We start from the raw sequence: 27,721 nt of genomic DNA, 5'->3' as shown, positions 1-27,721 counted from the left end.
CAAACCGCTACAATTAGTTTGAATAACTGAGCCCAATTTCTCCCCAGATTTAGCGTACTTGAAGTTTTTTCACCCGAATTTGCATGAATTTAGTGCACATGTTTATTTACCCGATTTTTACCCCCCGAATGTAGGAAAAAATATTTCCCGAAAACTTCAGGCTCTACCTATAACTAGGGAGTGATTTTTCGGGTTAAACCCGATTCCGCCCGGTTGTTCCCCCCGAACTGACATCCGACCAGGGTTAAACCCGATTTCTCCCCGAATTCCAGTCACTATGACATCCTCAAGTGACGTTTCCACTGAAGACGAACAAGGGTCGCCACGTGTAGCACATGTAAGAATGTGTCACTTACGTTCCCAGAAATACACCCATGTGTGTCAACACTATCTATGCCTTCGGGGTTTACCGCTGGAAGGTCGCGATCCCGCAAAAAAAAAAAAAAAAAGACTTAATAGACAAGAGGAGAGACAAAACCACCCGATAACACCCGAAGGCACAATTATCGCCCGATTTCTCCCCGAATTACAGATTTAAAAATAGCGCGCGATTTTTACTCCCCGAATCTGAGAAAGGCATTTAACCCGGAAAAAGTCACTCCTTACCTATAACTAGGCTTCCGATTTTTCGGATTTATCCGACCAACTCGGATAAACTCGATCCCTCCGATGTTTTTTCTTTGCCAAAAATGGCTTTATCCGATAAACTCCGATACAAAAGTGTCAGACGTGGCAGCCTCCTTCAGGGTAGCTGGACGCATGAATGGCCCAAAAGGAGGATAGCACACACTTGTCCTATCAGCTCTGTGCATCCTCGAGCTTCGCGACTCTACTTGATCCCGGGCACTGGGCTAGTTTGGCACAGAACAGTTCTGTGTTCGTCACAGCTGCTACTCATTTTGAGCCAGTCACAATTTGTGCAAATACGCTTGTTTGTACTTCAATAGCTCTGCGTAGTAAAACATCCGTGCGCTATATCGTGCGGCCTCGGTCACTCTCGCACTTCTTTCCTTGCATCGTCTCTGCAATGACTACTCCGAAATACTCCGAAACCTGCGCCGTTCATTTATCAGACTTTTTATTTCTCAGAGAAACTCCGAATTTCGGAAAAGTTGAAAACTCCGATAAAGAGCCTCCGAATTGTCAAAAATGAAAACTCCGAAGACTCTGATCCCTACCTATAACGCATCGGCAGCCGATGGCTAAGTTGGCCTGATCTGGTTGACACGGCGGAGATCAGTCAAGGAGCTCCCGTCTGATCTACTTCATTCTGGCGACTTATCTCCGCTGTGTGGACATACACTTGTTTGCAAGCAGAAAAGAGAGACCGATCGGCTTCCTTCGCCCAGTTCACTTCATTGTAAACGCGCCTGCTGTTGGGACGCCTTCTACCTGGTTAGGTGCATTCCCCTCTCTGGAGTGCTCGACCAGTATTGTCCAAACGCGCACTTGGCAGCTGGAATTTGCGATCATGCACCTGTCATAAGCACATATTCCTTTGTGCGCAGTGAGTGTTCTGTGGGACACGAATCATTCTTTTTCGTCTAGACGACAATGATTGAGGAGACATTTATCTGGCCTTTACGTACATCCCGCTTGTTTATGATAATAAAAGAATCGCTCCCCCTTCCCTTGAGCAATGACAAAGGTTCACCACTCCATTGTTTGTTCCAAGGTGAGGGTCCGCTTTCGTCATGAAAGAGCGCAAGAGGCTTTTTTTCAATCAGGGGTTACAAATGCCTTCCGTGAACTGCGTCGACTACTCACCTGCTGTGGAGTCCATCTGCGGAATTCTTGTCAAAGCCGTATGTAGGTACTCGTGTCTCATGGGGAATAAGGGACATCTAATGAGGTAGGCGTGACCAGTTGTTACTGGTGTCATTATGGGCTCCTGGAAGGACACGATGCCGCAAAATATCTGTATCCAAGAACGGGTGACAGTCTTCGTTGAAAGACAGAAAAAAAAAAAAAAAAATATCCATGTCAAAATATCTATCGCCGAATTTCGTGTTGACCGGGAGTGGAACATGCACAGCGCTCATTCCATGTCAGAGGTCACGTGCTTTGGAGCGATGCAGATGATTGGCGTAGGTGCTAATCAATACTGGCCAGATATACTATACTATACTGTCACGGGTTCGGGTGACGATACCGAGTAATGTCTGGAACTCCGTGACTAATTATGCTTCGGACTCGGCGGGTCAAGCGGCCACAGTCAGTGGCTGAGCGATTAGACACGTACACAGAGTTACAATCAACATCATCTTTACTCTTGCTCACAATTGGACAGCGAATACTCAAAATTAACACACAACTACTAACGCTTCTAACAAAACGGTCACACTTATCTCAGTCATCCGGTGTCTTGGAGGGCCCAAACGCTGCCTACTTCTGGTGGTTCTTGGTGGGTCCCTTGAGTCGTCGCCTCCCTCACACACTTACCGAACTCAGTCAGCCTTCACACATATTTCTAACTTGTGCAAATCGTCCACCTGCAGTACATTGCCGCGACACTTCTCTAACTTCTCCACCACTCTCTTGCTATAGGGCTCTTAGCTGACCACCTTGCGACGACTGCCCCATTTTCCCTCAGTTACTCCTAACATTACCTCGGGAAACGGGGTTCCCAAATGCTACTTCACGGAGCATCCCCCCCCTTTCTGAGAAAAGGTAATCACGCTTCTGTCCCAGAACACAGCTGGTATTTTTACGCAAAAAAAGAAAACTTCTGTCAACTCATCATTGCGAAGACTACCCTCAAGTTCTGGACCTTAAAACAGAATTCTATACTACAACACGTGGCTGGTATACACGGTCCGAACGACCCTGAAAGCAGCAGCACTGGTCGCGCCGCGGGGTACCAAGAACAACCCGGAGGGCGCGAACGCAGTCGCGTCGAAGTGTCGGGTTTCTCCACGGGGACTGTTCCTCCACGAGTCTAACCAAGCATCTGGACGCCATTCTGAGCATCCGCAAGATGTCATGGCCCACCGAACCAGAGTGTGTTCTTCCAAATTGGCTCACCCAAAAACTGTTAAACGACAAAAATCCACAAAACAATTTTGTCGCCCTGTGACATATACTATACTATCGCTATCTATACTTACGGTTCTTCGGTTTCGGTTTTTATGATTTTTCAAATTGGGGAGGGAAAAATCGGGTGCTATTTGCGCACGAGAATTCGGGGAGAAATCGGGCGCTACTATCTGTGATATGTCAACGGGGAATTTTCGGGTGAAACGAAAGGCATATGAAACAAACTACTCCTGTGACACTGGGACGAGAAACAATAATATTTTATCTAAATATCTTTTATGTACGAGGGGTGTTCAAGCCAAAGCGGAACTTTTCATTTTTCGCAAAAGTAAAATGAACTTACAGGCGAGAAATTAGTTTTATTTTTCAACGTAATCTCCAGCTGGGCACTAATGCACTTGTCCCTGCGTTTCACGAGGGCTTGGATGCCAGCAGCGTAGACATCCTCACCGGCGCGTAGCAGCCGTGATCGGACCGCATTCTTGACCTCGTTGTCGCAGCTGAAATGGCGGCCCCCAAGGAACGCCTTCAGTGGCCCGAAGAGATGGAAATCGCCGGGGGCGTGGTCTGGACTGTAAGGGGGATGTGGCAGCAACTCCTGGCAACAACGCCAGCCTTGTCCCCGAAAACCGTGGCCATGACCTTACCCGCAGACGGGGTGCTCGGAACTTCTTGGGAGATGGCGATCCTGGATGCTTCCATTGTTTTGATGCGCGTTTAGACTCAGGAGTGAAATGGTGCACCCACGTTTCATCGCACGTGATGATCCGATCAAGGGACGGCTGTCCTTCAGTGTCGAAGCGGTACCTTAGCTCTTGGGAGTTTTCCAGTTTTCTCTGCCGGTCAGACACGGAGAGCTTCCTCGGGACCCAACGGGCACTAACTTTCCGAAACTGGAGGTGTTCATGAATGATAGTGTTCAACGTTCCCACAAAAAGGTCCGTCTTTCGAGCCAGTTTGAGACATGTTATCCGTCGGTCCTTGAGGATCAGGCACTCCACAAGTTGGATGTTCTCAGGAACTCTGACACTGTCGTCGTTGCCCCCTGTAGGAGGGGATCATAAACCGAGGAGAAATCGGTTGTCACAAATAGCTCTCTTTCCTTATATTATGATTCACTTTTCCGCCGGTTCACCGAGAACGACAAGCTGAAAGACCTGAAGCATTTCGGATAGATATCGGGTTTTACCCGAATTCTTGAAAATTTTATCGGGAGAGTGGGGGGAGGAACTATCGGGAGAAATCGGGTTTAACCAGAAAACGAAGAACCCTATCTATGCTGGCGCTTTGCGGCCCCGGGTTCGAATCTCTGCGCTGTCTGGATGTTTCCCCTGGGCTTTTCTCAGGCGCTTTAAGACAAATGCCTGCACTCCTGCGATAGTTGTGACGTTTCCCGCCTAAGCGTGGCCGACTACAGCAAGCAGTTCCGTCATCACCACCACCACCACCGATTTGCGGCTCAAATAAGGTGACGCGCTCCTGGGGCGCGCTGCTTTGGTTTCGGCTCATTTGCATAGCGAAATTCAGCTATGGACAGCTATTTCACGGCGCACAGTCGTTTTAGGATTTTGAAAAGATAGAATGGCTTTCAACGAGGATTCTCTCCCATTCTGTTATCTCGCTTTGACACGAAATTCCCCAATTAACGGGTTCATTAATACATTTTAGGTAATTAGTCATATAATAGTTACATTCTCTCTTCGAGAGGATGCCTGCCTGGCCGTATAACTCAACTGCAAAAACGACGTATATGCTGCTCTGATAGCTTTTTTTTAAATACAAATTCTAAAAAAAAAACATACGAGCCCTGTATAGTATACAGGGTGTCCCAGAAAACGTGTCATTGAATTATAATTAAAAAAAAATACTACACCACCTAGAGTCATGCGGTCAACGACATTTGTTCTTACTCGGTTTTTGCTACCTCCTGACGTGAATGCCGTGTAACGTAAGTTTAATTATGTAAATTTTTGCAACGGAAGTCGGAAATTTGCAAAGTAAAAGTCACTTTTTTACCCCACCAATGTGAAGAGCGTGTCTCATTTACTAAAATTAATGATAATTGACAGGGGTATTCATGGGCTATCCCATCAGAAAAAAATAACCGAACATCATGCTCTACAGCGCGCGACAAATTTCTCAGCGCAATTTTTGTCAGTCCGACGAAAGGAGGTTGAAATTACAGCTCGCACCTGCAATGCAGAAAGAGATAACACAGGTATGGCTTATCGCGTCCGACTTTCGCTGGAATCGCACTTTCCCTCTCCCAATTTCAGGAACTGTCATTTTTTCTCCTATCACTCTGTGATAAGAGCGATTGCGCTCAAAAAGTCGTCGCACATTATGGTTCGGTGCTACGAAAAGCATGATGTTCGGCTATTTTTTCCGATGGGATAGCTAGTGAATATCACTGTCAATTATCACGAACTTGAGTGAATTCGGCACGCTCTTCATATTGGTGGGGTAAAAAAGCGACCTTTACGTGGCAAATTTCCGAGTTTTCCAAATGTTTCCAAGTTTTCAAAATTTTCAGCTCGCAAAATATTTACATAATTAAACTTACGATACACGACATTCACATCAGGAGGTGGCAAAAAACAAAAAAAAAAAAAAAAAAAAAACAAAAAGAAAAAACAGAACAAATGCCGTTGACTGCATGACTCTAGGTGGTGTAGTTTTTTTATTATAATTCAATGACACGTTTTCTGGGACACCCTGTATGTATACATAGGGAAAGAGTAGCTGAAAGGTAACTCTGTCTCTAGGCTGTTGTGTGGCTCCATCTGTGTGGCTGTCCACCCGTACACTGTAGTGAAAGTTCGAGAGCATCAGTACGGATGGTTATTTTCAGGCGACCTTTCGTCTTTTTCGCCGTACAACTGCTGTGGTGGAGGTCCCCTTAGGGCGTTATGTAAATGTAAGGTCAGCCCCCTTGCACGTTGCTGCTTAGTACGTGGTTCAATTGTCACCATCTGATTTCCCTGACCTTTACACACCGTACATGGTGTGCATGGACCTTCGCAGAGTACCACGTGCCTGAGCGATCTGAACTGGGCTGTCTGTACCAGACAACTGTCTAGTACCGACGTCTTTCGCCCGAGATCTGCAACCTCGATATAATCGTACTGGTATGCGCTATAGCCAATGGGCTGCCATCCAGAGCTAAGTGCAGGAACTAAACCTCGGAAAGTGTAAGCACGTGAGAATATGCCGCAACAACGAACCTTGTCATACATACATGATTAATAACACTGCATTAGAACGTGTTTCTACATATAAATATCTTGGCATTTTCATATCTTCTGATCTGTCCTGGAAACCACACATCGAGTATATCACCAAAAACGCCACACGCACTCTTGGATACATCCGCCGCAATTACAGCCTTGGTCCACTAAATCTAAAACTCATGTACCGAACCCTCGTGCTTCCGAAGCTGGAATATGCTGCTTCTGTGTGGGACCCGGGACAGGCGACACTTATTGCTCAAGTGGAAAGTGTACAAAACCGCGCAGCACGGTTCATTCTAGGTTATTATGCCAGGACTGCCAGTGTTTCCTCCATGAAAGCTAGTCTTAACCTATCTCATCTCTCACTTCGACGCAGTGTTACTCGTCTTTGTCTATTTCACAAAATTTTTTATCATAATATCCTCCGACACTCTTTAATTTCTTGTCCGTCACATATCTCTTCACGGCCGGACCATGCACAGAAGGTTGGCATTCCCTTTTGCACTACTAACGTATACTTTCAGTCATTTCTGCCCAAAACCTCTCTCGAGTGGAACCACCTTCCCGGCTCTATTTCGTCCATTACTGACCCTTCTTTATTTAAGAATGCGCTTTGTGATCATCTGAACGCCACATAGTGATTTTTTCCCCCTCTTGTTTTTGTATAAGTCTTCATTGTTTTGTGTCTTCTGTATGCATCCTCTTATATTTGAACTTATTGTTACTACGCCTTTCCCCTCTTTAATGCTAACAAGCCCTGAGGGTATCATAAATAAATAAATAAATAAATAAATGAATAAACTCTGTATTCCGAGGCCATATACGATTACATACGGCTTAATGACGACTAAAGAACTATTCTTCACACCTTCTCTTGCGTATTTAAACGGAGGGCGCCATTCGAGATTTGAGCCCCGTCCAGATGAGAGAGAGAGATGGGTGACACGTGAATACAAGATGCGGGTGGCCAAAATGAGGACTTGTGGGAGGATCGATTTGCCTTCTGCCGCAAGTGGATAGGCGACGTTCGCGTGGACGCTGGGGGTTTTTAATCCCTCGATCGATGGCTTTACTCAAGTCTGCCACAGTCTTGGCTGGCCGTCTGCGCATGCAGATAGTGGGCCCTCTCACGGGATCGGATTCATTAACCTCGAAGTCGATAATTGCTAAAGTTTCAACTGCCGTAAACCACCCTAGAGCGTTACGGCCGGAAAGCCCGGCGTCGTCTAATTTCGGGTCGTCGCAGTTCATTTCCCGGAGTCGTTAAAATTCGTGTATCGCCCGCCGCTACCGTCTTGTGTCTGGTCCTCGATATGACCTCGTGGCCAACGCCATTCAACGGCTGCTTCGGTGGGGGAACCTTTTTTTTTTTTTTTTTCTTTCTCGTCCCTTCGTGCTAGCTGATGATTTGATGGTACGCGGAGGAGTGTGAAGAAAACGTGGTTCTATTTTTCTTTTTTTCGTCCGTGTGCTCGACTGAGGCAAAACGTAGAGCGGTGCGTAAAAAGGGCAGCGACGACGCTAATTTAATTTTTTGCTTCGTCTAATGCACAGCAAACTTAATCCGGGATTCACGCAGCACTGCTTCCATTTCCCGTAGTCTTGCGCGTTCGAATAATGTCCTTTCTTTTCTCTCTTTCCAGCTTTGCTTTTTTTTTTTGTTTTCTTAAACTCTGCATCTGGTGCGCTTGTCGGCAAAACTCTGCTGTTTCAAGTGCCCGCGCCGGACATGCCATTAATCTGGCCGGGAATGGCGTGCTTTGAAAGTTTGTAAGATTTGTTCTTTCCCAGCCGTACTTCATTCTTTGTGCTTCGTTCTCTTTTGTGAAGTAGTCCTTTCGCTTTCTTCAGGTGCGAATTGAGTCTTGTGTATGTTACGCTTCCGCAATGTGATTCATCGTTCTGGGAAATCATAACAAATTAGGTTTACAGTCGCGGCTCGGGTTCGCATGCGGATAGCCAACTATAACATCTGTGATGGCAGATCCGGTGCCGTGACTACGCATAGCACTTGACCGATTGAGGGCTGGGTATTCCGGTGTCCTGTCTATTATGAGGCGCAGTGCGCATCCGGTGGGCTGTGGCAGACATCCGGCTGTCGGTCTCTGCGACTGATTTTCAGTCCATTCTTGTCATTCGTGCGGCCATCTACATCACGGCTTCACGTGAGTGACACAGCAAATTGCGTGCACGCATGCTTTCTCGTCCCTGTTTTGTCTCGAATCTGTCGGTATCGCTCACTGCTTGCGAGATTGCCGAAGAGTCGGTCCGTTTTCACTGCCTCAGTCTGATACTGGAGGAATATTTGTGTTAAGGTTAGTTATGTCCTTGTCGTCTGCAAACGTTGTCCGTGCCTCACGGATATGATTTCGCGTGGCGGAAAAAAAATAGGGCTGTGCGAGTATTCTGGTCTTTCGAATACCGAAGCGGATAATTGTATATTCGATACGAATGCCGCATCGAAGCGATGTCTCTTCCAAACTGAACATATTCGAATATGTAGTTCCGCATCGAAGCGTTGTCTCTTGGTAGCTCTCGCAATATGCCCTCTCTCAGAGAGCAGAGAAAAACATGAGGAGAGCTTCTTCGTACGAAGATCTGTTTATGCATATATCACGTATGCTGTATATCCGTATAAGTACACGCTAAATATGTGTCGTTGTATATTTGTAAGTATTCGATACGTATTTGCTTCGGTTTTAAACCTGTTATTCGCACAGCCCCAGAAAAATACCTTCGCGTAAAGAACAACAGGCATTCAAACATTTTGTTGGTCACCTTCCATTCAGCAGTGGTAGCACGAGCCCGCTGGGACAGTTTGAAATTGAGGTTTGCACTCGCGTTGTGCCACCCTCGGTGGCTAAGTCGGTAGCGTGTCCACCTACTGATCCGAGATCGCGGGTTCGAACCCGGCCGAGGACTGTGGTAACTTGGTGGAAGGGTACAAGTTGCTCAGACACGCCGTCTTTCGCGAGGGACGTTAAGTATCCCGACCCGACCACTGTGGCTCGCGACGTAAAGCCCCGAATTATTATTACTATTAATTTAGTTATTACTATTTTATATTGTTATTATTATTACTACTATTAAGTATTATTATTATTACTCACGTTATTTCGGTAACTTGCTTACAAGTGCTGGTTATCTGACATAGTATGACTGAAACTCAGCCTGTTATCATGTTATCTGTCGGGGAAGCAAGTCCCACTCGGGGATACATGTGAAGTGGCTTTCTTATCTGTCTTGGTGATATATGACTAGCCGTAATGCCATACACGTGGTGCCTGCAATAGTTGTGACGAGCGGTCCTTTCATAGAATGCCGGTTCGACCATGATCGTTTCTCTCTTTTACGGGTTAGAAACTGGTTTTATCGTACGGTGTAAAGGACGACGCTAATGGAACAAAGTGACTCCGAAGATTCCATTGCCAGGGGAGGACAGGTAAGTACATCAGGCGTAGACTGTACCTAGCGAGCGTGCGTGAGGGACTTCGTTGCTGGGCTTCGCAGATTCAACAGTGACGGAAGTGATTGCCGATTGCTTTTTCTCTCGCTCTCTCTTTTTTTTTCGTGTTAGCGCTGCGGAGCAACTGTGGATATGACAGCAGGAAGGAGTGGGGGACAGGGGGAATTAGTATACGTCCTGGGCCGACTTCGAGGGGAAATATGTCGTTAATGCATAACGTGAACAGCATCAGATAGGATGACGGTGATATGGGGTGTCTCATCGCTGAGGTGCGGTACCCTAACTTCACTACATGTGAGACATTAGATAAGTGATATGAGGATGTAGTGAAATGGGTTGAGTACAAGTTGTTCACGGAACCGTTGCATTACGTGAGCGTTCAACGATCTCAAAAATGAGATGGTGTGATTGTTCGCAACTCTAACGAAATAAACATTGCGTCATAAAACTACGATTTGAACCGAAGCCACGAGATTTTACAGCCCCAAACATATAATATTGTCACGAAGCGAAATGGGCCGGCGAGTCGTCGAATAAACATCAAACGGTTTATTAAACTACTTGGTAGCAAAACACAAGAGTGATAGCTCTCTGAACACAACTGAGTCCAAAGAATGAATGAATGCTCCAGCCTGGAGCGTACAAGCATTTAAGCGTCGCGCCGAAAAGTCTAGAAACAGCACGTGCAGCAGGCGATGTGTCTGGAAGCTTCTTTCTTCTTCTTCAGCATGCACCGGGATGAGATGTACCGTTTCGTGCCTGCCCTGGAAGTTTCTCGAAGATGATTCGTGGCAATATGAGAATGATTACCCTGGGCTTGTGGAAACCACGACGTAAACACGACACAGTACAGGGCTCAGATATATAATATGGGCCAGTGGAAGTATGACGCAGACCGAGGAATGACCTGGATGTGAGCTCCCGCCTCTCCCAAGCCACACAACGTGGTACTGAAAGTGCACAGGGGTGACTGGCAGGTACCTTTATTAGCGGAGCCCTAAAGTGGTAAACTGGGCTAATTGGTACCCTCGTTTTTCCTTGTCTTTGTGGCGCTTTTTCTTGACTTCGCTATTCCGACGGCTCGGGAGCGGTCTATGTCCCAAGCAGTACAGTTTGCCTCGTAAAGTTGGAGCATATTGCAGTGGTTGCTTTATCGGTGCAGGGCTTCGGCTGAGCGAGCAAAAGAAGCAACCGCCCCTCTGTACTGTACGATGGACTTCGTTACAATGGATGTTTGTATGTGTGTGTGGCCTGTCTAATCAGTGACGTTGGCACGTCGCCTTCACGAAGATCTCTTACAGGTTGAAAGAACTCTACAATCGCTGGATATCTTGTGAGAATGTTTGATTAGATTCCGAGAATGTGACATGTAATTTCGGTGGCAATCAGAAATCACTCCATACTTGTGAATTTCTCCAGGTTTATCGACTAATTCGTTCTGTTGAACAACACACAGAAAACCGCAGATTTCGTGAAAATCAATAAACACCGAAAAACATACGCCGAATCCGCCCAAAAATAAAAACCGAAAACTAGTTTCTGCGGGTGACGTCACAAGGCCGGTGTGGGCAAAACAAATTAGCACCGAGTCCGGGACAATGAGAATAATATGACACAGTTTGCCAGAAATTATCATTCGACAACACCTGAAACAATCTGCAATTACATACGGCAAGTGGGAGTCGCGTTTGTTTGGTTGCCCACAACAATGGCGTCTTTTGTTTGTAAACGGGAAGAGGTCTTCGTGGCTCCTTCGGCTTTCGGTTGCCTCTGACGCCTCTTTGCCTCCGCTTCGGCGGCGCGTACAGCAGGGTCTTGCCGCTGAGTCCGCCTTGCTTCCGCTTCGGCGGCACGCACGTTGGGATCCTGACGTCGTACTCTCTTGTTTGCGGCCTCGGCTGCACAACCAGCTGGGTCTTCTTCAGCTGGCTGTGCCCTTCCGTTCGCGTTCTGGTGCCCCCCGCAAAGCTTGTGCGTCAGGAGGGCCCGTATCTCCATGGCGTCCACGGCAAAATCACGAAGGGTTCAAACAACTCGGGGAAAAGAGGTGCTAACGCTAGGAATCGAACCTGGAACTGCATGTCTGACCGGAGGTAAGAAGCACCAGCTTCGATTTCTGGCGTTAGCACCTCTTCCCTGAGATGGTTGAATTCGTTAATTTCTGGGCGTTTGAGGCTTAAGTGTCCGTGTCGTCCCGGACTGTGGTCAAGCCTCGGCCAGTTCTCGTTGTTTACGTGATGAAATGTTTTTTTTTTTTTTTACCTCAAGCGCAATGCTAACATCGTCCCCCTCGTCGTCGTCACTAATACTGTGTTCGCTTTTCCTTCTGCGGACGGCACCTGCACGGCGATCTCGGGAAACGAGGCGCTAACAGCTGTCGCTGTAAAAAACACGCTGCGCACACAATATAGAGTATGTAAGGTAGAGCACTGCACGAGCCGCATTCTTAGGCCCGGCCCTAGCCCGGCCTTCGTTTGATTTACTCACCCGGGCCCGGCTCAGTGTATTAGGCTGTACAATTTGACCGTGGCTAAGTAACAGAGAGGTGATACAGGCTCGAGTCCGACCTACGCATGGCCCGGGCCCATAATGGTCAAACCCGAGCGCAGCCCAGGCCCGCAAAAACGCATTACCAGGCCCACGGGCCGGGCTTCGGTTTTTTGGGTAAGCCCGAGCCCATGCGGTGCTCTAATGTAAGGCCTAATCTGCCCTGAGCAACTACTTACCAGTTCGGCCGATAGATCACGTATTAACTGTCCCCCGAATCCCTAATGGAAACTGGGGCCGCGAGGGTCACACAATAGATGACGATATCATAACCACATGTTTCCCAAGCAGCACGATGTACTGAAAGTCGAGTGCAATTGGTGTGGACGGTGTGTGTCTTATCAATGTTCTTTATATTAGTTTCACGAGTCTGTTCGAGGGCTTCCACCTACCGGTCCACTCCTTTTGCACTCGACTTTAAGTACATTGTGCTGCTTGGACTACTTGCCACTGATAGGAAAACGATAGGAACAAGTCATTAGCCGAATTTGATAATTGTTCCCGGCCAGAAGAGGACGGATCTTGAATCCCCCAGTTGCTTTTTCTCTACATACGTTGGGGGAACCGTACATTTAATTAGCTCGTGCACTTTTCTGAAAAATTGATGCTACCTTGTGTCGCCAGGCGAAGCTAATTGCGACGTCATAAATCGAGGCTGGGCACCCCTGGAACATCTGCCATGAGCGCAATCGATACTGATCGGAGGAGTCGGAGGTGTATACCAGTTAAAAGAATTGGATCCACGGCCAGGGAGGTAGTTTTAATCGCTGGGACATTCATCGGAATGCATTCGATTAAGTGGGGGAAGTTCATCTGCTGATCGTTTAGTGCGTAGAAGGCATTCGAAGCGTATCCCAAGCAGCACAATGTGCTGAAAGTTGAGTGCAATAGGGGTGGACGGTATGTGTCTTATCAATGTTCTTTAGTTTCACGAGTCTGTTCAAGGCCTTCCACCTACCCGTCCACCCCTATTGCACTCGACTTTCAGTACATTTTGCTGCTTGGGATTGTTTCAGGCGTGAATCATAGTTGAGTCAGTTATTACGTTTCGCAATGGAGAGATAGCATTGTGAAGCTTCCCTGACATCTTTGTTGAGCAACTTCCTTCCTGATAGTGGGACTTTAGCCACGGACTAATCGCGGGCCCTCTCAGATTTGTGCGTATTCCTGAAAACTCTACTGTTACATATGAGATGTATGTTGCACTTTGTATTTGGCCTAGAGCACTGGTTCTCAACTTACGTTATTCGAGGGAACCCCTGATCGTGCCAGCACGACTTCAGGGAATCTGCTGCACTGTGGTAACTGCGGTCAGAGTTCGAGATAACTCGTTACAAGTAACTCGTTACTGTAACTAAGTTCCTTTTTTTGGTAACTTGTAACTTAACTCGGTACTTTTGCGCCGTGGTAACTTTCAGAGGAACTAGTTCCTTTTTCAGATAACTTTGCCAAAGTAACTTAAGTTCCAAGTTACTTTTAACTCGCTTTTTTCACTCACGTCCGCATATTTTCTTGCTTTCTCTCCGGTTCCTTCATGGCATTTTTTGCCATAAAACGTGATATTCAATCAGTCACAGTATTTTATTTAGGAATTAAGAACCGCTGCCATTGAAATGAAGCTGAACCATTCTGCGAAAACACAGGGTTTAAGATGCAAAGCGTTCGAATAGACCTCTACCAGAGAAACATCATCATGACATTGGTAGACAGACTGAAACTGAAACAAATCGGAAGGAGGGCTGGGTTCCACGAACATGCACTTGTTCGCTGTCTCCCATTGGAAGAAAAGTAGGACCGAGGGTCGCGTCCCTTTAAGGGACCATGTCGTAATCCCCTCAAGACCGTGGCTTTCGGGCGCGACCTGTTCACCTCTAGCTTCGAGCGTAGTTCAATTCTACCAAATTTTGGCGCTTTCGAACACTATGACGTCATTTGTTTACAAACAGGGAGAGGTATATTGTTGGACATCAACGAAAACGATCTAAGCGTGTTGCACTCCTCCGCAGGCAACTCAGTCTAACTCAACTGCTCACGCGCGCTGCACCTGCGTAATGCTATTTTTTGTCCGAAGTAACTTGGAAGTAACTCGTTCTTTTTTTTAAGTAACTCAGTAACTGCGAGTTACATTTCATGCTGAAGAACTTCGTTATTAACTTAGTTACATTTTGCACACGGTAACTTGTAACGAGTTCTTTTTGACGGGTAACTTCTCAATCTATGACTGTGGTGGCTAGACAAAAGCTAGACAGAATAAAAATACAGCGTCAGCTGTATAGTGGAGACTTTCCCGAGATCGCATCGTCGTCGTCGGCCTTCGCATGGCCGCACAAAAATCTTACAGCATGTGCGCTCACGCGTTGCACACGACTGTGTCCTCCGTAAGACATCACTTCTGTTGAACAAGAGAGAAACTGATGTTCTGAGGCTGGAACAACATAGAAGGGACAGATACAAACAAAGCCTCAAATTGCCTAAAACAGCCTCAGAACATCAGTTTCTCTCTTGTTCAACAGGTGCCGCTTGCGTCGATTTCCGTCGTATGAATGTGTGTATGAATGAGCAAAAAATGTAAGAGTGAAAGGAGGGTGAGTGAGAGTGAGTGGCTGGTTTGTCGTCCCTTCAGATGACGCACCCCGAAAGTCGCTGGGGAGGCGTGTTAGCTTAGCTCGATTGGTAGAGCCCTGGACCGGTAATCCAGAGGATGTGGGTTCGATCCCTACAGCTGGCTAACCTTTTCAGTGACTTTCATCTTTCATCTTTCATCACTTCTGTGTCTTTCCGAGACGTGGATGAAGACGGAGAGACCGATACAAGTAGACTGCTTGAAGTGCTGCTGCGGGGCGCGTCGCAGCGGCAAGGGCAACCAATCGGCCGGAGTTGCCATTTACCTATACGTGCCGGAGTACTGGCTACACCACTTGAAGTCACCCTTCCTGGAGACGACGTCGGAGAAATTTGTGCCGTGCATGCAACTTCCCGCAGGGCTCGTGGTAGCTACTTCTCGCCTCGCGCCGCGACGGAACGCATCCGCGACTTTATCGTGTATGTACTCGCGCCTTACCGCACGCACAAGCTTCTCGTCACCGGGGACCTGCAACGTGGACGTTTCACTGGCTAAGAACACCACTTTCCTAAGTGATATGTCCGAACAACTGGACCTTCCGCTGTGCACCGACATCCGCCAACCCACAACTGGACATGCTGTTCCAGAACAGCCCCTCGTTCAGGACACCACTCACCTCGCCAACCATTTCAACGACCACAAATCAATACTCATCACGCTTAAATAAATTAGTCTACATATACTTTCATCCGGCCTCATTTCATCGCTCGCACAGCTGACGCTGAATTTCGCGTTACTCGAGTCGTAACCATCCCGTAATCTTTTGTTCTGTCTAGCAGATTATTTAGATATTTAATTATAATTTATTTAATTACGTGGCAACTGCTTCACAATACTTCCCCGCAGATAACGTATTGTGGGCTGCCACTGATGCTTGTAAATCCCAAGTCCATGTCGGCAGGAGAATCGCTCCGAAGTTTCTCTGAAGTAGTTCTGACTTTCCAAGTGCTTGTAATGCTTTTGAAACGAAAGAGAAAAGCAAAAGCGTGGTGCGGAGAAACTGTCTGGTTGAGTTTCGGGATGAGTCAACCCATGAAGACCACAGCTGCTGGCCGTACTCGTTGCAATAACCGTCAGCCGCGGCAACCTGGTCCTGCGTTCTCGATGTCAATTCCAATGCCAACGATCAAATGTCGAGCACTTGTTCGATATAACGAGGCCATTCGAGAGCGACCCTTGGTAGGCGGTCAAGTTACACTCGGAAGTGCTGAACAGAATCCTGTTCGCGGAACCTCAGGACAAGGCTCTCGGAACCCTGGTTGAGAAACACATTGGCCTAGAGTGTCGCTGTCATCGCCATTTCGCCGTTAAATCCTAACGAGTTAATTAAAATCTAATTAAATCTAAATAATCTAATTAAAACTAATCAATTACTCCCCATACATGTCTTGTGCAAAGACAGAAAGCTTATGTAATTTAAAGCAAAATTTGAGCCAGATTATTCTGGACACAGATTGACATGCAGGCCGGGCGTTTTTTTTTATATCGCTCTTATAGATTTTTGAATAATAATAATGATAAAAAAAAAGCGGTGAGAGCAGCACAGATGTCGTTTTCGCAGTTGAGTTATACTGCCAGGCGGACATCCTCTCGAAGAAAGTATGTAACTGGTACAAGATGACTAATTACCTGAAACTCATTAATGAATTCTTTAATTCGGGAATTTCGGGCAAAAGCAAGATAGCAAATGGGAGTCGTTCAAAGCAATTCTATCTTTTAAAAATCCTGAAACGAGCGCGTGCCGAATTTCGCTGTGCAAATCAGACGAAACCACAACCGCGCGCCCCAGGAGCGCATCACCTTCGCCGACGGAGGCTTATCCAGGCCGCAAAGAGGTTGATCTGATCAGCACCTACTCCAATCACTTCCATCGCCTCAGAGCAACACCACCTAGGGACAAAGTCTGAACGCTAGAGCGACGTGACGGAACAGTTAAGAGTCCGCCAATCACAACGCTGCTTTCAGCGGCCGTAGCTAGGGAAACGAGCGGCCATCAGCCGAATGGGCAGCCACTAAACTACAGTACACTTCTAGGGCACTGTAGCCACAGAAAGTCTGTCTTTCAAAATCGTCTGTGGCGATTGTCTGACATCTTGGCTGACTTTATATGTCTACGTGCGAAGGAGTGTATCTATCTTTCTGTATCTTTCTGTATCTAGGTGGCGTTGCCTAGAGCTCGGCGTCGCTCCAAAGCACGTGACCATCCGACGTGGAATGAGCGCTGTGTTCCCTGCGCGCTCGATCGGCGCGGTTTCGGTTCGTCTCATTTGCATGGCATAATTCGGCGATGGATATTTCAACTATGACCTACTAGATTATAACGACCATGTCATAATCAGCAACCCCTATGAGGAGCCCTTCCGCACGATCCGCTTGGGGCGCTACTCATCGGCACGCGAGATCTGCACCACGATTGGACGATGGAAATTTGAATTCTGAACGCGCAGAAGCGTACGTACGACTACCGTAGCAGACGACAGCAATAGCTCCTATGATAACGCGTAGAATGATGATGATAATCAACCTCAGAATGAAACATCTGTGGAATATCCACCGCTTGTACAGAAATACTAAGGTAAGCTGAAGTACAAAGTATTGTAGAAGTTGAGGAAGCAATAACTGGCACGGTGAGTAGCGCCACCGCCACCTTCCAAAAATGCGGCGCTGGGAAGGGGTGCCTATGACATGGTCGTTATAATCTAGTAGGTCGGGATTTCAACGCACGCGCGCGTTTCAGGATTATTGAAAAGTAGAATGGCTTTGAGCGAGCATTGTCTCCCGTTCTGCTATCTCGCTTTTGCCCGCACTCCCTTAATTAAAGGAGCAATAAAGTGGTATTGAACGTGGCTCGAAACCCCACTTCAGTCATCGAGCACACTACTATGAATCACCATGCAAATTTTTTTCCGTTGAATTCGGTCGGGTCACCGCGCAATGGAATTTGCAAAAGGTCCGTGAAAACGGCACGAAAAGCGCGAAAAGGGAGCCACCAGCGCCATCAGGGGAGCGCCAGGCCAGGTTGCACGCTGCGCCTCTTCAATGACCTTCAGAAAAATCTGCTGCTGCGATCCATCCGTACCGTCAGCTCACCGATGTGGCAGCTCTCCGCGGCCGGTCACCTGATCCGCAAACATTAACTACGTCGTCAGCGAAACGTCAACAACACCTGCAGGTGGTGAGCGCGCTTGGCAAAACCGAAATTGGAGCGCGCGCCTCGCGCTCCACATTTGAGATTCAGCCATAAATCTTTTACAGAGACTCATATTTTTGGCCACGCAACCCGAAACAACGGAAGATAATAATAAAAAATATTGGGGTCCCTTTATTGCTATTTTAAAGAGTTAATTAATGAATTTTAGGTAATTAGTCATCTTGTAGTTGCATACTCTCTTTAATAGTTTGAAACGCAACTCATACTCTCTCGCATACTTTGTATACTCATTGCACTTTGACTTTTTGACTGATGCACTTTGCATACTCCCTTCAAGAGGATGTCCATTTGATCGTATAGCTCAACTGCGAAAACGACATCTATGCTGCTCTCATGGCATTTACGGAGCAAAAATATGTAGAGGATATAACAAGCGCCTTGTATATATAACGATCAGTTCATATCACGAGGATGGCAGGACAACCGAGAACACGATAACAGTTTATAGTAAAAAGTCTGGCGTAAGCTGCCGTGTCTGGTCGTAGCAATGCTTAGCCAACTGGACAATGTTCGATGCAGCGCGTACCCTTGTAGTGACTGTCCACTCCTAACCTACAGAAAGCGGTGTGCTTTAGCGAAATATACTACGATACTACGGCTCGCCTGCGCGCTTGCCCTTCTGCTATACTACGGTACCCTGTAGTATTTATGACCGATGTGGTACTGGCCGCGTTTACATGAATGGCGAAAGAAGCGTACCCTTTCCAGTTATCACACGTCCAGCATATTGGTCGACATGACCTGGCATTCATGTAAACGCGGCTCTCGACGTATCCGGTACGCGGCGGTGGCTGGGCAGCCGCCCTATTCTGGCTACTAATTTATAGAGAATTCGGGTGGTCATTTCGTAGCAAAACGGCCGAGCGCTCGGAAATTGCTAGGTCGGCGACCGAGCTGGATCACGTGACCGTTTCCACCCGAACATGATTGCTAGGAATCTAGCGGTTTTAGGTACTTGGATCACGCTAGGGGCGTCGCGGTCGCAAATCTTCGAGTTTTGTCGTCTGCTAAACCACGTGATTTCAACATGCGGGCCAATGAGGGCACTCGCCACCGTTGCAGTGCGGATGTGACGACACCGGATACAGTTGAGCAATCTGCTGCTCGATCGTTTTGAGACCGGGCAAAAAAAGTGCTAGCTAGCAAATTCCGAGCGCTCGGAGAGCGCCACGCGAACATGCGAGATTTGCTTCGTTTTGACCAAGCGAACATGACTGCTGGAGATCTGGCAAAAAAAGTTGCTCCGAAATGACCACCCGAATTCGCCATTAGATGTGCGTCTTCGATGCACGCTTAGAAATTAGCTTTGAGCATAACAAAGGGCTAAACAGCTACTCGGCAAAAGCTCAATGAGACGCCAGTCGAAGAAGCACACAATAATAGTTGCGAGAGGAGCAAGGGTACATGGGCAGTTTCCGTCCCGTTGCTAGGCGACGCGGCCGCGCCGGACCCAAGATGGCGGTCTCGCTCGCCGGCGTGGCTCAGTGTTGTCGCTACTCTGCTCCTTATTTAGTGACTCTAGGGTACATCAGTATGAGTTCCGAACTAGATATCTTTGGAGCTCTATTTTCGCTCCGGTTTCAAAACCATATTGTGAGCATCATGGGGCGAAGGGTTACAGCTAGAGCCTGAAGTTTTCGGGAAATATTTTTTTTCTAAATTCGGAGGGTAAAAATCGGGTAAATAAACGTGCGCACTAAATTAATGCGAATTCGGGTGAAAAAACTTCCAGCATGCTAAATTTGGGGTGAAATCGGGCTCAGTTACTCAACTAACTGTAGTGGTTTGGTACAAACGGTGATGTAACTGAATTTTTCTGCCAGACAAGTAAATTAATGCATTCCTACAGACATCACAGTGAGGGCAATTTGCCGGGTAAAAATCGGGTTACACCCGAAAGAGGCAACCTTCAATTCGGGGCGCAAATTCGGGGAAGAATCGGGTAAAACCCTAAAACTTCAGGCTCTAGTTACAGCCATTGCTTTCTACTAACCTCTTCGAACTCTCCCGGTCGAAAAAAAAAAAAAAAAATCGACCGCACGTGGCTGTCGGGAAGTCGTGTTTATGAAAAGCCCTCCTACCGAAATTTCGGGGCTCTGGACATTGAGTCGCGACGTGGCTCTGCAAAGCATTTCGCGCGTGGCCAGCCGAGCATTACAGTCGCGGTACTTGAACCTCCAATGCAAAGGCGGGATTTCAAAGCAATTAATGATCAAACTCGTGTACCGTTGCGACGCTGTTTTCTTTTTTTTTTTTTGCTTGCTTTCCAAAAATGCAAGGTACGTGATGTAGGACCTTTGAGCCGTTTGGGAGAGCCGGTGTTTCGTCCGCGAAAATTATTTTTTTGCTGCCACAGTGGTGGACGAAGGAAGAATCGGCTCCATAACGGCAAACCTGAGCGGAGCAAAAACACATAGACAACACAGCAGCTCAAAGCGTCAAATGTCACACGCGTCAAATGTCACAACACAGGTGTCTATGGGTTTTTGCCCCGCCCAGGTTTGCACTTACGGAGTCCATCCACCAGCTTGCCAGCGTTCACGAAATGTTATCTGAGGAATCGGCTCCTCGTATCGCATATCCAGTGATATTTCAAACGAGAATGCCACGGCATCAATTTGTACGTTAGCAATAAGAGATTGCATTCTATTTTTTATTTTTTGATTACGTGTTAGCGCCGCGAAGCAGCTGTGGCTATTTAGCGGCGTATCGACGTGAACAGATGGAGAGAGGACAGAAGGAAGGAGTCGGAGGACAGGGGATGGATTTTAAAAATTGAAATGATAAATTTTGAGGAGCAAATAAAAATAGCAATGTCGGTGTAATGCTGTATGTAGTTGAAAGTACAGCGCTATCGGTAGAGCGCCCAACAAGTGGTACCGCCAGATTTGTCGTGTCATGTTACTAATCAGCAGTAAACATGATCTGTACGTTATGCATAGAAAGTTTGTGTGAACATTCCATCAGCAACGCAGATCGTGAAAGTGAGATCACAAAACGCTACCGTCAAGGATCAACGCTCGTCCGAAGGTCAACGGGTCTCCGTCAGCGGGTGATCATGCCCCCACTAGCGTGACGTAGGATGTGTGGCGCATGCAGTCTACTGTTCCCTCGCACCGTTACGTACTCGTGATGTAAGCTGTAAAAAAAAGAAAAAAAAAAAGAGAAAGCGCGTTGAGGATGAAATGTCTGCTGTGGGCACTGCAGATATGCTACGCTCGTATTCGTTGTGGGAAAACGTTGTACAATGATCGTGCATCCACCACAATTAAAACAATATTTGTTTTTTTCAGTGTCTAATACCCGTGACACACGGGCGTTCTAAACGCCTTTCCAGAGGACACCTACCGGAACGGCGTTTGTGCTCATTGACACACGATAACGGAGATTCCTCATTTAGATAACGGGCCTTTTCGAAAAAGGTGATCGACTATCTCCTTTCAGACCGAAAAGGCGTAGCCTCGAAAGCAGCATCCGTCGATGATTAGCAGATCCCGATTATTTATCACAAAAATGCCTATCTTCAAGATTTTTATCAATCGTCGATAGGTAATCTTGCGCACAAAATGCCGCGTGTACAGTGGCAAGAAAGGGATACATAGGCTGTAATAAAGTTATGGAAAGACAATTTAGGTGACCTGCATGGACAGAAACACAATGGTGAAGTCTACGCTCCTATCGCCGAGGAATTGAACAAATCCGGAGTGCGCTAAGAGATACACTAAATAAAGCGAGATCGCCATTGTCGTGTGTTAGCGGCGTGAACTCCCTTCCCTAAGGGGCCTTTCAAAGCTGTAACGGACCCCTATTTCAAAGGAGTTCTAGTCTGCCCATATCTCACGGGTATTACATTACTCCTTTTGGGTAAAGGTTTTCGCGGCGTGGCAGACATCCAACCAAGTAAATAAGGAATTTGATTTATTTTCTATTGTCTTTTTTTTTAATCAACAAAGATAAATTTGATTTGAAATCAGATCAGTTTCAGATTTTATCAACTGTAGATTGGAACCATAGAATATGGCTTTCTCTGGTGTAGGCATGCAATCTTTTTCTGAAATGTTTTTCAGCATGCTTCTAAGAAGGACGTTTAGCTGTGCTCCTCTGTTTTGTGGTTTCCTCAGTTGAACCCAGACAGCAATATCTTGCGTGGTACCTTTATTTGCTGTGGTCTGCATCAGTTATGGATAACACGATCCATTCATAATCGTAATGATGCATAGTGGGACACCTGCCCACGGTGCCCCACCCTCACAGTGGAAGTAATATTAGGGAAGTCAGAAAACCATAATGTGGCAAATATACCGTAATTTCACGCATATTAGCCGCGGCTTATGCGCGATTTTTTTTTTTTTCACGGGTGCTCTGCGGCTTATCCACCGGTGCGGCTTATCTGATGACTACTTTTTCCTGTTATTTTCTCCATACGCCGCTTTAAACGAAAGCGCCGACAGTGTCTCTGGAACAGCCCTGCCCTGCCGATGCACGAACAGTTCGTAACAGGGACTGGTCCACATTCGAGTAGGTTGATCTTCCTGGTGCATTCCCCCAAGCAGCTTTAACGAAAGCGGTGACAGTGATTAACGTCTTCTGGTAGACCACTGACCCATCAATCCACGAAAGACGCCCAACAAGGGCACAATCCGATCTTGGTAGAACTCTAGAACTGACCTCCTTTGCTGTACACTATGCCGATCCCGGAGTATGGACCACAGGGTCCAATCCCTCCAGTGATGACGGGAGCTGTCAGGACCGTCCAGCTTAAACATCGGTGGAAATCACCGGAAACGTGAAACTTTAGAAAGACATGCCTATGAGAAGCGGCCTTGCCTTCGTCCAATCCGTGCTGATGCGCTGTCGGGCAAAATCGCACTGGGGGGTTGTGCGAATCAGTGCCTTTCTTACCGTGAATGGACCTCAGTATCGTCCACTTGGAGACAGCGAGGCCCATTTCTGCTTTCAGATTGTTGGTGGATATAGTGCTGTTGGACACGCGTTCGTCTTCGCCTCACCTCATCATGCGTGGACAGCTTCGTGGGCTTCCAGAACCGAACAGCACATTTTTACAACCATTCTTGAAAAAATTACTGGTGCAGTTGACTGAACAATGCAATTGCGCAGCAATGCACCGAAGATTCAGCCTGGCTGCATGAAGGGCACGGGCGTGGCCTTGCTCGTTCCTGGTCATACGGCATCTGTGGGACATTTTTGCGTACAAACACCGATGACTAATTTGCAAGACCGTGAGTTAAATTCAGCAGGCACGTACAGATCACGTCAACCTTAACAATAACACTGGAAAAATATGGTCTCGATCCCGAGCACAATTGCAGCAGCCCTTGGGGACACGAGGAAATCTTAATTGAACAAAATATCTGTTAGTTTAACGCGAGGATTTTGTTCGTTTAACGTTCCCCCATTGCTCCCAGGGTGGTTGTTATCGCACTTGGAAATGAGACCGAATTTTTTCCAGTGTTGTTATTAAGGTTGACGCGAGCTGTATGTAACATGCACGCATGTGCCTGCAGTCATACTTCCAGTTTTAATTGTAACATTCGTGTCAGTGGCGCAATCCACATAGATGTCCTAACATTTTTAGGAAAAAAGTTACAGAAAATATACTGCCATTTCCTGCAGTTTTCAGCCATGCTGAATCAGATAACACAGCTCTGAAATTATGAAACCGCGAGTGGGACGACGCCATACAGTCACTTCGAAAGGTGTCCCTATATTTATACACGGAGCTGTATGAAATACCCTGCCTTCTGCTTAATATATGGAATTGGTGAAAATAAATTTTTCACTGCTGAGGAGCTAAGAATTCTAATCTGAATGTGGTACCCAGGCTGTACCAGCAAAGAAATCTGCTGCAGATATGTCTTCTGTAGTTGATCTTGATGTGCATCTGCATTGTTGGCTGGTCGAGAGAGGTAAATTACATGTATGTATTTTAAAAACTTGGATCAGCTAGCTAATCAAAATGCACCTGTAGATAGTAATGTGTTAATGGGGGAATTATGGAGCTTCAATTTGCAACATCTGATGAGAGAGTTATGTAAATAGTGGAGGATTGCTATGGGGCATGTCTGCGTGAATTAACAAAGAAACCTTTCTAGCTTTTTCTTCTCCCTCTGCTTTGCATTTTCCACTTTCCTAGAAAGTGATGTCATAGGCAAACTGGATCCTGCCACCACACTACTGAAAAACAGTAATGAATATGGTAGAGGAGCTACAAGTAATGCGAATGATATGCAACACTGATAGAATGTGACAGCACAAGCTCTTGCCACCAGCTGTGGATTTACTCAGTTGACCCGATATAGATGCTCTGTGAGATTTATTGGCTACCCCTTTGAAAACGTGTGTACATATTGCAGTACGATATGGGTAATCTCCTTTTCAGAAGACCTCCGATAGCTGCATGTATTTTAGCTTCAAAATGTGTAATTTGTGCATATTTTCTCTGCTTGCAGCATGAATCCCGTGCTGGGCTCCAAGATGCTTGTGCTGGGCTACGAGCGACGGCACAGGTTCCTAGTCATCTTGGGACTCCTGATGCTGTCGTCACTCATGCACAGCTTGTGGTACTTTGCAAGCGTTTTGGTGGACTACCCAGTTCAGAAAATATCCCCGCAGCAGTTTGGGACACCAGCATGGAGCACCCCTCAGGAAGCGTACAACATGTCCGCCCTAGACCTGCGGCGAGATCCAGCTGTGCTCGTCGACCGTTCCGACTTCCGATATCTTCTGAGCAGCAATCGTTGCCAAGGAGCAGACGACATCTTCCTCGTCGTGTTTGTGCACTCGGCGCCATCACACTTCCACAAGAGACGCGCCGTTCGTGAAACGTGGGGAAACGCCACATTCCTCAAGGCTGTCACGGGTGAGACCATGGTGCTCACCTTCATGGTGGGCCACGTGAACGACTCGCAGACGCGCGATTCCATCGTCCAGGAGAGCGCCCTGCACGGGGACATTGTCATGGGGAATTTCTTCGACAGTTACCGAAACCTTACCTACAAACACATCATGGGCTTGAAGTGGGTGACCTACTTCTGCCGGAACGCCCGCTACGTTCTCAAAACGGACGACGACGTGTTCATAGACCTGTTTCAGATGACGGCTTATCTACGCGAAGCTCTGGGTCCCATGGCCCCGCCCAACTTGATGATGTGCGTGCTGATCAGGCGACCGTTTGTGAAACGCAGCCAGCGCAGCAAGTGGCGGGTAAGCTTCCAGGAGTACCGCCAGAACAGGTATCCGCCGTACTGTTCGGGCTGGGGCATCCTCATGTCGCCCGACGTAGTGTTCAACCTTTACCGGGTGTCGGCGGGCATTCCCTACTTCTGGGTGGACGATGTTCTCGTGTCGGGGATACTGGCTAAGAGAATCGGCTTGTCGCAGATAGACTTTGGAAACCACTTTGCTGCAACCAAGATGGAGGCGCAGCAGTGGTTAAGCAGCGATGAAGGTGAGCCGCCCACCCTGATGGGCCATCCCGACTTGGACACAGAGGTGGTGTATCGCCTCTGGAACAAGACGAAACTCTATCTGCAGAAGACCTTCTAGGTTCTGCACATTGTGCTGTATACTTTCTCCTTGACATACTTATCATCACACAAACATTGCTACATACTGCCATGTGCACCTTGCAATGCTTGTGCCGTCGAAAGTCATGACCCGTGTCGGGTTTACCTGTATATATATGCTGGCTTCTGTGAAACTCAGGTACTTTAACTCTAGGATTTTTAAGATCCTTTCTTGTGATCCGGCATAAAGATTGTCCTGGAAACTGCTCCCTTTGCTTTTGTTAGTGGCAGCTAACTCGCCAAATATTTCATTTCTACATTGGACCAGTTGTCCTTGTCCTTTATGGCTGTGTTGTTATCGGTGTATTTACCCTGTTTATGTTTAGGACATTTTTACAATGTTTGCCAATCCTTTGTTAGTTGTACTGTCACTGGTCTGTGCGATGAAGCCCCTTTTCAGCGTATCATTGAACCAGGACTGCCTTGTAGCCAGTACTGCCATTCGGAGCTAAGGCACAGCTGGAATGTTTTGTCTTGGGTGTCCTCTTTATACCATAGTTCTCGCTTGCAGTGAGACACATTTGCATACAGATCTCACCTGCATTCATCTCTCTTTTGATCAGTATTTATTTCTTCATAAGAGTCTTTACATCAACAGCTCAAAGAACCCCATAAAATGCCTTACACAGGCCTTAAACTGTTCCATTTAGCAATTGCGAGGTAGGTTTGCTTTTCTAATGCATCTTACGTTTCAGTAATACCAATTTGCTTGGTCGATTAAAAGTGTGTAACGTGTACTAGGAGACCGTAGCACAAATTAGTTATATCGTGCCAGTAACAATGAAATACTATATGGATGTGTCTAGTATTTTGTACCAACGGCACACGCTGTTCTGGAGCCACCAGGTCCCCCCAAAACGATGTTTACTAAGCTGCACGGTATCCACATTTATTTGGTAATTTCACTCACCTTAATGAAGTCAAGGAAGATAGAAAATGCTGGCGATTCGATATTCGACTATGCCGTGGCTAGCACAACATTACGGCAGTGTTTGAGTATTTTCAAGGAATGGCTCTCATTATTGCTTTGTAATCCCCCTAAAACTTGTGGTTCGAGTGCTCAAAAGTAGTTACTCTGCAGTTTCTGGATTGTGAACATGGCAATCTGTAGAATAGAAGTATTTACAATGTTTCATCTATTTTCTATACATTTTACTATCATAATTCCTACCTATTCTTCCACCATAGGCAGTGCAGTTTGCACTTACATACTGGGGCAGTGGTAACAAATGTAGACTGTGACTGCACTCTTGCTCGCTTGATGGTCAGCACCAGCAGGGTAAAACCTTTGGGACTATTTTCTTTCTCTCGGCTTGTATATAAGTTACATTATTAGGTATATGCAAGTCTCTCCCCTGTGCTATAAGGAAACTTTGCAGGTACTGCAATGTGACCTTTTGGAGTTTCATAAAAAATCTGTTATATAGAAACATTTCAAATGTAGATTTGCAAGTACACAATTTAAGCCCAAAAACTGTGATCCTCAGTAGGTTCAGTACTTACGCTGGAGTTTTTACTCCACTGTGTACATTAATTGATGTTTGTACTTCACTGGCCAATGCTGTGAGCTCTATATGATTGGCAGTCTTGTCGTAAGACGTGTCTTACGTGCCCCACGTGCTGTGTTTGGACGTGCGACTTGGTCATGAGTCATGCAATGCTACACTCCTCATGTGAAACCTGACCACGCTAAGCCCATAGGACAAATGTAACGCACTGTGAATATGCAGACCTGTGTATGCGAGTGCTCAATTTTAGTTTAAGTTGCAACAATTGCATCAGTAATGCTCGGATTATGGATTTGTAATGCGTGTTATTCGTTTTAACCGTACATTTTGTGGACTGAAAAATTTGCTGTACTGCTCCTTATCTGGGATTCCCATCTGTGTGGGTACGTGCATGCTAAACAATTTCTGTGCTATGGAGGTGCATTGATGATGATTAATCTATGATGATCATTGCAATGTGAGCACGAGGCCGTCCATTTGTGTCACTGCATTCATAAAAATTTTCAACTGCTGT

General features: G+C 46.7%; 1 protein-coding gene across 3 annotated transcripts in view; it reads left to right on the top strand.

The window, feature by feature from the left end:
- LOC135377492 (beta-1,3-galactosyltransferase 5-like) overlaps positions 1-27,721 on the top strand; it is a 54,117-nt gene extending 26,396 nt beyond the window's left edge. For 2 of the 3 annotated variants that reach the window (XM_064609925.1, XM_064609924.1), the window contains one exon: positions 24,584-27,721. In XM_064609925.1, coding sequence (XP_064465995.1) covers positions 24,585-25,679 — 1,095 coding nt within the window. In that variant the 5' untranslated portion in view covers position 24,584 and the 3' untranslated portion in view covers positions 25,680-27,721. Of the gene's footprint in view, positions 1-9,598; positions 9,709-24,583 lie in introns of those variants that run through there. The other variant, XM_064609926.1, reaches the window with a different exon arrangement.

The sequence above is a fragment of the Ornithodoros turicata genome, chromosome 1 (genome assembly GCF_037126465.1).
Source record: "Ornithodoros turicata isolate Travis chromosome 1, ASM3712646v1, whole genome shotgun sequence".
NCBI lineage: Eukaryota > Metazoa > Arthropoda > Arachnida > Ixodida > Argasidae > Ornithodoros > Ornithodoros turicata.
This window is presented reverse-complemented; position numbering and strand designations above follow the sequence as displayed.